Source organism: Vulpes lagopus, chromosome 2, assembly GCF_018345385.1.
Source record: "Vulpes lagopus strain Blue_001 chromosome 2, ASM1834538v1, whole genome shotgun sequence".
Classification (NCBI taxonomy): domain Eukaryota; kingdom Metazoa; phylum Chordata; class Mammalia; order Carnivora; family Canidae; genus Vulpes; species Vulpes lagopus.
This window is the reverse complement of record NC_054825.1, coordinates 167,004,745-167,016,896: the sequence shown is the minus strand read 5'-3', so window position 1 is coordinate 167,016,896 and position 12,152 is coordinate 167,004,745. Positions and strand designations below refer to the sequence as shown.

The following is a 12,152-nucleotide window of genomic DNA, read 5'->3' as shown; positions in this document are numbered from 1 at the left end:
GTGGGACTCGGTCCCAGGACCCTGGGATCATGACCTGAGCCAAGGCAGACGCTCAACCAGTGAGCCACCCAGGCGTCCTAGATGAAACATTTTTTAATTACATAAAAATGGAAAGAATAATACAATGAGCATCTGCGTCCTTAACCTGTATTGGCCAGTTGACAATTTGCCACGTTTGCTGTATCTGTCAATCTCCACCATACAGATGTATGCGCATACACTGATATGTACACACATTGCTTTTGCTAAACTATTTCCCCGTGAGTTGTAGATGCAGGACTCGATCCTCAGACTCAGGATCACACCCTGAGCTGAAGGCAGATGCTCAACCGCTGAGCCACTCAGGCGTCCCTGATAGCCATCTTTTTATTGCCTTTCATGACACTGATTTTTTTTCTCACCTGATGACCCTCGATTTGGGCTCATTTGAGGAATCACGGTGGGATTCAGGTGACATACTTCTGGAGGGCTGTCACAGAAGGGATGTTCTGCTTTCCTATTGCACCCCATTAGAGTACCCAAGTCACTTTGGCCCTGCATTGGTGATGCCAACCTTGATCACCTGATTTAGGTGGCATCCACTGTGGGTTTTCCACCGTGAAGGTGCTTTCCTTCCCTGGTCTTTAGAAAATTCTCTGTGGTACTCAAAGATCCTGTGTGGATGCAAGTTTTTAAAACTCATAGTGGCCAAGGAAAGCACATTTGTGGGGCAGCTATCATGTTATGAGGCCCCCAAGCCACCAGTCAGAAGCCTCTGGTTTAGGATCTCAGAGGGGTCTTAACCAAACCCCTTTCCATCATCCCCGGGGAGAAGGTTGGGGAGCTGTCAAAGGAGGCCCCAGGGAGTTTGGATGGGTGCAGGTGTCTGCCATGGGACCCCAAAAATGCACCTGTCTCCCTGCAGCTCCGGGATTGTGGAGGGCTTCGGGAGGTGGAGGTGACCGCCTGCCTGGTGTGGAAGGACTGGCCTCACCGAGTCCACCCCCACAGCCTCGTGGGGAAAGACTGCACCGACGGCGTCTGCAGGGTGAGGCTCCGGCCTCATGTCAGCCCCCGGCACAGGTACTTGACCCCTGACCCCCCAACCCTTTACCCCAGGTCATGGAGATATGGAGAAGCTGAAGATAGCCTGGGGAAGTCTTAGGGCAAGAGACTGCTTGGCTAGATTCTCCCCACTGCATTTCCTAGATGGGGAGACCAAGGCCAGGCCTGGGGGTGGTGGAGGGGCATGCCTAGGTCTGGCCCCCTGCTGTACCCACCTTCACACACTGTTATATTTATTTATTTATTTTTTAATTTTTTTTTTTTTTTATGATAGTCACAGAGAGAGAGAGAGAGAGAGGCAGAGACACAGGCGGAGGGAGAAGCAGGCTCCATGCACCGGGAGCCTGATGTGGGATTCGATCCCGGGTCTCCAGGATCATGCCCTGGGCCAAAGGCAGGCGCCAAACCGCTGCGCCACCCAGGGATCCCCCACACTGTTATATTTATCCCCACTTTGTTGAGGTGGAAACTGAGACAGAGGGGAGTAAAGGAGCACAGATAGCCAATGGCAGAGCAGGGATGTGACTCCAGACCTGACTTAACTGCAAGATCATTCTTTCTTTCGCTTGATAACTTATACATTCTTGATAGATAAAAAATTAAAAGGTTCAGAAAGACTGTACAGTGAAAAATACATTTCCTTCCTTCCATCTTTGGTCGTGCAGCTGTCAGTGTCCCTTCCTGGAGGCAAATAAAAAATGCTATGCATATATATTTTTTTCTCCCCTTACAAAGGGTAGCAGACATTTGTGCCTCGTTTTTACATTCTAGTACATCTTGGAGATCATTCCTGTAAGCATTTAGAGCTGCCTTATCATTTTTCTTGGCTGCCTAGTATTCCAGTGTACAGCTGTACACCATTAATTGGACAAGCCCCCTAGTAATGGGCCCTCATGGTGGTTCTAATATCCTGTGGCCCTATTACTAGCTGTGCTGTAATGCATAGCTTTATGTATCTATCATTTCTTCTCTAGGATAAATTCCTAGAAATGAACTTGCTAGCTCTAAGACATGTATACTTCCAGTGATTTATAAAATTTATAAATCAAGTGACTTATAAATATAGCAAAGATGTAAGATCCATTAGAACAGGGATTTTGTCCTTTTTGTTTCTTGCTGTGCCCCCCAGTCCTGCCTAGCATGGTGCCTGGCATTCAGTAGGGGCTCAGGAAATATTTGTGGAATGAATGAATGAATATTGCCATATTGTTCTTTGATATGTAATTGCTGGAGCAATTTGTGGTTTCCACCCATCATGGGTGAGAGTGCCTGATTCTTCACAAATTTACCAGTGGAGACTATCATCAAACATTTTCATCCTTCTGTGTTGATGAGCTTTTTTAAAAAATTGGCATCACATTGATGTTTAATTTGCAATTTTATTATTATAAATGAGGTTGGCCAGTGTTTTCATGTGGTAAAGATAAAATGCACGCCCAGGTGCTCTCAAGAATCCCCATCATTCCTGAGGTTTAAACAGCAGGCCCCTCCTAATGCTGGGGCCCCTGAGACTATGAGACCCAAGCCAGCATCTGCCGGAGTCCTCTTGTGGTTTAGTACTAGACCTGCCTCTTCCAGAGTACCTCCCTTCACCTATTTTCCCCCGTCCCCATTCAGCTTTAACAATCTGGGCATCCAGTGTGTGAGGAAGAAGGAGATTGAGGCTGCCATTGAGCGGAAGATTCAGCTGGGCATCGACCCTTACAATGGTGAGTCCCTGAACCTAGCCGAGCTGTCTTGTCCTCCTGAAACCCCTGCCCTATCTGCTACCCCATCCCCTCACCTTCTCCAGATCCACTATCCCCTCAGCCCCATCCCTTCCCTCTCTCCTACCTCCCCATCAGTGTCTCCATCCCACACCCTCAGCCTTCCCATATCTCTCCTACAGCTGGGTCCCTGAAGAATCATCAAGAGGTGGACATGAATGTCGTGAGGATTTGCTTCCAGGCCTCATATAGGGACCAGCAGGGACAGATGCGCCGGATGGACCCTGTGCTTTCTGAGCCTGTCTATGACAAGAGTGAGTCTAGGGTGCTGTGTGTCTTAGGATTGCTATTGGCCACAGGTACTGGAAAGCCCATGTACAATAGCATGAACAAACAGGGAGTTCTTTATTTTGATTTGTCTCATTGCTAAGTCTGTTTGTGTTGATTCAGCTGCTCAGCAATATCATGGCACTGGTTCAGCTCTGTGATTCCCTTGATTGTGAGCTGGTTCCCACAGTTCCAAGTACCATGTCTGTGTTCAAGGCATGACGGGTAGTGTCACCCTGTATGGTGTGGAGGCTGTACACTGCTCAATTCCAGTGGTCAGCATGTATTAGGTAGCCTATGGAAATGAGGCCTCCTTGTATTATAGAGTGCACAACCTGTACCACTATACCAGGCAATTCTAGAGAAGAGGCAGCATGAGTAATAATACTTTTCTTTTTCATACAGAAAATAATATATTCCCCAGAACCCTCCCTGGTAGACCTCTGCTTATGTCTCATTGGTTAGAACTTGGTCTCATGGTGGCTGCTAGTTGCAAGGGGGTCTGGGAAAGCAAGTATTTGGGGTTTCCATCCTCAACAGAGGGATATATGCATAGAAGAGGAGATTGGAAGGGCTGTTAGGTTTTAGCAGCCTATAGTGACTGCCACACGCATCAAAATGGGGAGAGAAATTCATCCATCCAGGGCTTTTATGGGTGCAAGTGATAGAATTCCAACTCAAATAGGCTGAAGGAAAAAAATGGGCTGAAGGAGAAAAAGAAGAATTTGTTTGTTCCGTTAACTAAAAATGTCCAGAGGTAGTTAAGTGCTTCAGGTCTGGCTGTTTCCAGGTGCTCAGTGATGTCATTAGGGATCTCTCTGTTTCCATTTCTCAGCTATACTTCAAGTTCGAGTCATTTTTGGCACAACCCTCCCATGGTGGGGGCCAAATGGCTGTATGCAGCTCTAGGCTTATATCCTACCACCTTAGAACCTCTCCCTGGTACCTAAAGATTGCTTCTCTTACCCAGTATTTTTGGTTGGAGTCTCAGGTCTTTCTTATTGGCCTGATTTTGGCCATGTGCTTCTCTCTGACCAGTTAGCTATGGCCAGAGGGAGTCTGTGTTCTAACTGGCCATGTTTGAGCCACAAGGTCACCGCTGAGCTAGGGAGTAGGTTCAGCCCTACCCAATCACATGACTGAAATGAGGGGGGAGTGTTTCCTAGAAGGAAAATTGAGGGCTCAACAGAAGAAGGGCCAGGACTGCTAGATAGGCAAAGCCTTGGGTGTCCACTATGGATTAATCCACATCTAAGAATGGTGTTGACTCCTGACTCCACCCAGTCCCCTCTGAGGTCTGACTGTTGCTGGGTCTCAGTTTGGGTGGGACACTGGGTCTCAGAATGAAGGACTTTTGACTGTTCACAGACCCCTCTGTCTGAGCATCTTCTTTTTCTCCCTGGACCGCAGGTCCTGGGAGGACTGGGCGCCCCTGGCTTCTCCATTTCCCATCTCTGCATGGCATGGGGTGGGCACCCATGGGGTCCCTGCTGAGGATTTGATGGCTGAATTCTCGACTTTTCTTACATACCTCTCCTTTTGCCCTTGCCCAGAGTCCACAAACACGTCAGAGCTGCGGATTTGCAGAATCAACAAGGAGAGCGGGCCATGCACGGGTGGGGAGGAGCTCTACCTGCTATGTGACAAGGTGCAGAAAGGTGAGGGATCTGGGACGGCGCTTGTGTATGCTGGCGAGTGGGCAAAGTGGCATTGGGCAGCTTGCCCTGGGACTCCGGAAGCCTAAGCAGGTGGGAGCGGGAGGCGGAGCTGGTTAACTGGGACTTTGCAGTGGAAGGATCCAGAACCCCAGCTGTGGAGTCAGACTACAACAGTCGATTGGTTTATTCACTTATGGAGCTGCTTACTCACTCATTCATGTACAAAGATGGAGAGCTTTGTGTGCTGGCCCATGCTGGGTGCCAGGCAGCACGAGCTGATGGTGGTGGTGGTGGGGGGGCTCTTATGGAGTTTGCATAGGTAAATGCTTTATGGCAGCTAGGTAAAGGCTACAGATGAAGAAAATGGAGAATGGGAAAAGTATCTCCTCCACTTCATGTCTATTCAGATGTCCCTTCTGCAAATAGGGTTTTGTAAAAACAGATGTGGGTGCCCAGGTGGCTCTGTCAGTGAAGGAATAGACTCTTGATCTCAGCTCAGGGTTTTTTTTGTTTTTTGTTTTTTGTAAGATTTTATTTATTTATTCAGGAGAGACACGCAGAGAGGCAGAGACATAGGCTCTCCCTGCGGGGAGCCTGATGTGGGACTCGATTCCAGGACTCCGGGTTCATGACCTGAGCTGAAGGCAGATGCTCAACCACTGAGTCACCCAGGTGTCCCCTTAGCTCAGGTCTTCATTTCAGGGTTGTGAGTTCAAGCCCCGTGTTGGGCTCCATGCTGGGCATATAGCCTACTTAAAAAACAATAGCAACAACAAAACAACAGGTGCATCCTGCACTGCCTGGCTGGAGAGAGCCTTGGCTCTTACTGTATATATATTTTCTGTATCCTTTGCATTTTTTATCCTGACTCTATTATAAATAACATCACCACCAAGGATATAAATGTCCTTATTATATGCCAAGCTCTGTTATAAGCACTTTCTACACCTCACTCATTAGATGATCTGATTGCCTAATAGTTCTACAAGGTAGATCCAATTATTACCTCCCTTTCATAGATGAGGAAAGTAAGGCACAGAAAGGTTAAGTAACTTGCACAAGGTCACACAGCTAGGCAGGTAGACACAGCATTTGAATCTATGTGGCCTGTGCTCATAATCATTCTTCTGGGAGGAAAAATAAAAAATAAAGATAGTTGAAAAACCTCAGGAATATAGAGAAAAGAGAAAAATAATTCTGAGAAAGGGGATAGGGAGGAATGGCTGGAGGGGTTGTGGGCACAATTTTACTAAGTGGGGCCAAGGAGATACCATTGGAGCCATGACTCTCCATGTGACTCTCTGGGGAAGAGTCAGCAGAGGAACAGCAAGTACCAAGGCCCTGGGGTAGGAGCAGGTGTCATTGTTAGAGAAACAGTAAAGTCAATGGGGCAAGAGGGGAGCATAGTGGGAGAACATGTCACAGCCTCAGGGATCTCTTCCGATCCTTTCTCATGCTCTGTGCTTATATAGCTAACGTCTGTCTCCCCCATTGGGTTATATAGGTCAGGGCTGTCCTGGTGAGCAACTTTGTTCCCAGAACTACCCATTCCAGGGTCAAGCACCCATGAAGTTCTCAGGAAAAAAAAAATCTTTACTTGCTCTTTTTTTTTTTAAAGCTACAAATTCCATTCTTTAAAAAACATTTTTATGGGATCCTTGGGTGGCTCAGCAGTTTAGTGCCTGCCTTCAGCCCAGGGCGTGATCCTGGGGTCCCAGGATAGAGTCCTGCATCGGGATCCCTGCATGGAGTCTGCTTCTTCTTCTGCCTGTCTCTGCCTCTCTCTCTCTCTCTCTCTGTCTCTCATGAATGAATAAATAAAATCTTAAAAATGTTTTAAATTTAATTTTTATATATTTATTTTAAAGATTTTATTCAAAAAAATTTAAAAAAAAGATTTTATTCATTTATTCATGAGAGACACAGAGAGAGGCAGAGACATAGGCAGAGGGAGAAGCAGGTTCCATGCAGGGAGCTCAATGTGGGACTCAATCCCAGGACTCCAGGATCACACCCTGGGCCAAAGGCAGATGCTCAGCCACTGAGCCATCCAGGTGTCCCTTTAAAAAAACATTTTTAAAAAAGCATTTAAAGTGTACAATTCGGGATCCCTGGGTGGCGCAGCGGTTTGGCGCCTGCCTTTGGCCCAGGGCACGATCCTGGAGACCCGGGATCGAATCCCACGTCGGGCTCCCAGTGCATGGAGCCTGCTTCTCCCTCCGCCTGTGTCTCTGCCTCTCTCTCTCTCTGTGACTATCATAAATTAAAAAAAAAAAATTTAAAGTGTACAATTCAGTGGCATTTAGAACATTAACAATGTTGTGCCATCACCACTACCTAGTTCCAGAACATTTTCATCACCCCAGAAAGAAACTTCACTTCCCATTTCCTATAAGCAATCACTCTCTATGCTTCCCTCCTCTAACGACTAATCTGTTTCTGTCCGTGGATTTGCCCTTTCTGGACTTTTCATTTAAATGGAATCCTATGATATGTGGCCTTATGTATCTGGCATCCTTCACTTAGCTTAATGTTTTCAGATTCATCCATGGGATAGTATGTATCAGTGCTTCCTTCCTTTTCATGGTGGGATTATATTCTTTTTTTTTTTTTAGAAATATACATCTTCTATTTCTTTTTTTTTTTAAGATTTTATTTATTTATTCATGAGAGACACAGAAAGAAAGAGAGGCAGAGACACAGGCCGAGGGAGAAGCAGGCTCCATGCAGGAAGCCCAATGTGGGACTCGATCCAGGGACTCCAGGATCACTCCCTGAGCGGAAGGCAGGAGCTAAACCACTGAGCCACCCAGGGATCCCCAGGATTATATTCTATTGTATGGATATATAATTTGTTTATCCATTCATAAATTGGTGGACATTTGGGTTGTTTCCACCTTTTGGTTACTATGAAATGTTGCTATTAATGTTTGAACATTTGTGTATAAGTTTTTGTTTGATCTCCTGTTTTCAGTTCTTTTGGATATATGCCCAGGTCAGGAACGTTCTTATAAAATTTTGAGTGAATGAGCAAATGGAGATGGAGTGGCTCTTTTGTGCTGGGCCCTAGTGCTAGGCAGTGCTGGGACCCAGCAGTGACAGACACAGGCCCCAGCTTTGCTCTCATAGGGCTGCCAGTTCAGTGGTGGTGGTGGGGAGGTTAGGGAAAGAAACACAAATTACAATTGTGAGTTATGCTGAGAAGGAAGAAGACAAAGCATTAGAACTGGGTGAGAGCACTAAAACAACAAGAAGTCCAGACACGGTCTGGCCACCTTGGAAGGCTTCCCAGAGGAAGTGATATTTGAGCCAAGATCTGAGGAATGCCACAGAGATTGTTAGGGTCCTGGGAGTTGGGGCCAGAGCAGGGAAACTGGTCCAGGTGTGTGCAAATAACTAGAGGCAGATGTCAGTCCTGTTCTATCGTTCGTTCACTGGCCAGTCTCGGACTGGTGGCTTCACTACCCTGAGCTTCTGCTTCCTTATCCCTCAAATGAGTTGGTGTTAGGTTGAGACAGGCTCTCAATTACCCAAGGACTACACTATAAAGAGTGAGCATTTACTGAGAATTTCTGAGTGCCAGGCCTGAAGCTAGTACTTTGTGTAATGCTAATAAAAGTAATCATACCTGGGGTACCTGGGTAGCTCAGTTGGTTAAGCATCTGCCTTTGGCTCAGGTCATGATCCAAGGGTCCTGGGGTTAAGCCCTACATCAGGCTCTTTGCTCAGCAGGGAGCTTGCTTTTCCCTCTCCCTCTGCTTGCAGCTCCCCCTGCTTGTACTCTCTCTCTGTCAAATAAATAAAATCTTTTTAAAAAACTAATCATACTTAACGTGGACTGAGCACCTTTACTTGGAGTGATTCAACTAAATCCTCCAAGCAACCATGTGAAGTAGGTACTCTGATTTTGCTTCTGCTTAGGTGAGGAAACTAGGCCCAGAGATATCAGGTAACTTCCCCAAGCCCTTGGGAGATGGTGGTGAAGAGCTCTAGCCCACTTGGATTCCCATCTTGCCTCTACCACTTGTTGGCTTTGTGACCTTGGACAAGTGACTTCACCTTTCTGTGCCTTTGCTTCCTCTATATAATGGGTTTCCTCAAGGTACTTTTTTTCATAAGATTGCTGTGTGACTTAGAGGCAATCTGTGTGTGTCTAGACATATATAAAGCCTCAGTAGATGGAATTAGTGTGAAAAGAGGCAATGCAATAAGATAAGAAAAAGAAATAACGGGCAGTATAGCATACTGGATCCTGACTATCCTGCTACCAGCTGTGCGACCTTGGATAAGTCTCTTTACCCTTTGAAGCCTCAGTTTCCCCATATTTAAAGGGGGTATGTAAAAGAGTTAACATAGCAGGTCTCAGACTGTTATCCTTTGAAAGGCCTGTGTGCAAGGTTGATGCTTGGCTGGTTATTGGGAGCTTGGATGATGAGAGGGGCTCACTGTGCTTTAATTATATGAACAAGGTGGTTTGTGCTGAACACCTGCTTTGCTTCTGGGAGTCTGAAATTTTGATATAGGCCAGGCAGAGGGTGCCTATGTAACCAGCCCCCAATAAAAACCCTGTGTACTGAATCTCCAGGGAGCTTCCCTGATAGACAGCATTTCACATGTGTTGTCAGTTTGTTAATGGGGTGGGGAAGGGATTAACATGTTCTCTGTCTCCACTGGGAAAAGACTCCTGGAAACTTGTGACTGGTTTTCTCTGGACTTCACTCCAGGCATCTTTTCCCTTTACTGAGGATGCTAGGTATCTTTTTGCAGTAATAAATCATGCATGAGTACAATTATAGGCTGAGTCCTGTGAGTCCCCTTAATGAATCACTGAATCTGATGGTGGTCTAGGGGGACTTCTGACATGGTGGTGATATTAATTCTGTCTCTCATGTTGCTAAAAGGATTAAATAAGATAATATATTAAAAATATGTAAAACACAGTGGCTGGCACACAGTAGGTGCTCAACAGAAGGTTAACTGCTGCTATGATTAGTTTTATTCTTTTTTCTTAAGATTTATTTTTTTAAGATTCTATTTATGTATTCATGAGCTACACAGAGAGAGGCAGAGATATAGGCAGAGGGAGACGTAGGTTCCTCGAGGGATCCCAATGTGGGACTTGATCCCGGGACTCTAGGACCACACTCTAAGCCATAGACAGACACTCAACCATTGAGCCACCCCGGCGTCCCAGATTTATTTATTTGAGAGAGAAAGAGAGTATGTATGAGCAGGGGAGGGACAGAGGGAGAGAATCTTAGGCAGACTCCTCACTGACTGAGCACAGAGCCCAATATGGGGCTCAATCTCACGAACCTGAGATCATGACCTGAGCCAAAACCAAGAGTTGGACGCTCAACCAACTGAGCCCCTCAGGTGCCTCTATAAGTAATTTCATTCTTAAGAATATCAATATTGGGGGCTCCTGGCTGGTTCAGTTGGTAGAGTATGGGAATCTTGAGCTCAGAGTTGTGAGTTCAAGCCCCATGTTGGGTGTGAAGCTCATTTAAATCAAATGGATGTGGGATCCCTGGGTGGCGCAGCGGTTTAGCGCCTGCCTTTGGCCCAGGGCGTGATCCTGGTGACCCGGGATCGAATCCCACGTCAGGCTCCCGGTGCATGGAGCCTGCTTCTCCCTCTGCCTGTGTCTCTGCCTCTCTCTCTCTCTCTCTCTCTCTCTGTGACTATCATAAATAAATAAAAATTAAAAAAAATAAATCAAATGGATGTAATGAAAAAATGGATGTAATAAAACTTAACATATATATATATGTTATATATATATTTATATATATATAAATACACACACATATTTTTAAAAGAATATCAATGTTGATTTGGGGGAAGGCTGAATGAGTTGGGGGCCCAGTGGGCCAGTGTCCTGGCTCAGCTGACGTCCCCACTTTCCCGCCAGAGGATATATCGGTGGTGTTTAGCAGGGCCTCCTGGGAAGGCCGGGCTGACTTCTCCCAGGCCGATGTGCACCGCCAGATTGCCATTGTTTTCAAGACACCACCCTATGAGGACCTGGAAATCGTTGAGCCTGTGACCGTGAACGTCTTCCTGCAGCGGCTTACTGACGGGGTCTGCAGCGAGCCTCTGCCCTTCACGTACCTGCCTCGGGACCATGGTAACCACGGCAACCCAGGGTGACCCATTGCCCAGAGACCAGGTGTCTGGCCTAGAGGGGACAAGGGAAGAGGCAGAAGTAAAATGCAGGCTCTTGACTGCACAGGCTGGGTTCAGTTCCTGGCTCTACCTCTTACTGGTTGTGTGACCTTGGCCTCTCTCTGACCCTGTCTCCTGTGTAAAATGGAAGTAACAGTACATAGCTGATGGCATTTGGGGAATATTTGATTATTTCTCCCCTCAGCTTGCCTCCTCATGCCTGGCCCTGTACTGAGTGGTGCTGAGGACACAGCAGTGACCAAGATAGCCCCAGCCCTGCTCTCATAAGTCTCACAATCCTATTGTGGGGATAGATTTGCTCAGGGGACTCAGATTGCTCAGAGTGGGCATCTGGTCCAGGCTTGGGGATTAGGAAGAGCTTCCTGGAGGAGGGGATGACTTAGTTGAGGACATGGGGATGACTAGGCAGTTGTCCAGGGAAGTGGTGGGAGTTGGAAAATAGTGTTTCAAATAGCTAGAATAGCAAGTGCAAAGGTCCTGAGGCAGGATTGTGCCTGGGATGTTCCAGGAACAACAAAGAGGCCAGTGTGGCTTGAAGTGAATTTGGGTTTCATTCTGATTGAGATGCGGACATCTATTTGCATTAGTTGGTCAAGAACTAGAACAGCTCAATGACTTCCTAAATGGTCTCTATAATTAATTCTTAATTATTATTATTGTTGGATAATGTTGCCCCTGGTATCTCCTGAACAGACAGCTATGGCGTGGACAAGAAGCGGAAACGGGGGATGCCTGATGTCCTCGGGGAGCTGAACAGCTCTGGTGTGTCCCCTCTGCCCCTTTCCACATCCTGGGAGGGGATGGCTAAGCCCTAGCCTGGGGAGGAGGGGCTGTGAGGGTCCAGGGGTCCTCATCTCTGCCTTCCTTCAGACCCGCATGGCATCGAGAGCAAACGACGGAGGAAAAAGCCAGCCTTCCTGGATCACTTCCTGCCAAACTCCAGCTCAGGTGGGTCGTGGTTCCCCACTTAGGGCAAGCCCCTGCTCTCTGAAGTGGGATGAGGGTGAGCTGCAGCCCTGTGTGTGGCCTTTTCAGCAACCCCCCCCCCCCAATAGGTCCCACAAGGCCAGGAACTCACGTCTCAGGCAGCAGCATGAAGTAGAAAGTACAGTTCTGGACACCATTTGGAGGAGGCTCTGATGTCTGCTGGGCCATTCACTTGCTGTGTGACCCTCACCAAGTTGCTACACCTCTCAGGGCCTCAGAGACTCCTCTGAAAAGTTTCACC

The 12,152-nt window shown here is 47.1% G+C and overlaps 1 protein-coding gene across 5 annotated transcripts in view; it reads left to right on the top strand.

Annotated features, from left to right (window-relative positions):
• RELB (RELB proto-oncogene, NF-kB subunit) overlaps window positions 1-12,152 on the top strand; it is a 30,984-nt gene that overhangs the window by 15,821 nt on the left and 3,011 nt on the right. For all 5 annotated transcript variants that reach the window (XM_041744883.1, XM_041744882.1, XM_041744885.1 and 2 more), the window contains 7 exons: window positions 905-1,062; window positions 2,662-2,753; window positions 2,933-3,064; window positions 4,631-4,735; window positions 10,650-10,865; window positions 11,618-11,686; window positions 11,795-11,872. In XM_041744883.1, coding sequence (XP_041600817.1) covers window positions 905-1,062; window positions 2,662-2,753; window positions 2,933-3,064; window positions 4,631-4,735; window positions 10,650-10,865; window positions 11,618-11,686; window positions 11,795-11,872 — 850 coding nt within the window. The remainder of the gene's footprint in view (window positions 1-904; window positions 1,063-2,661; window positions 2,754-2,932; window positions 3,065-4,630; window positions 4,736-10,649; window positions 10,866-11,617; window positions 11,687-11,794; window positions 11,873-12,152) is intronic.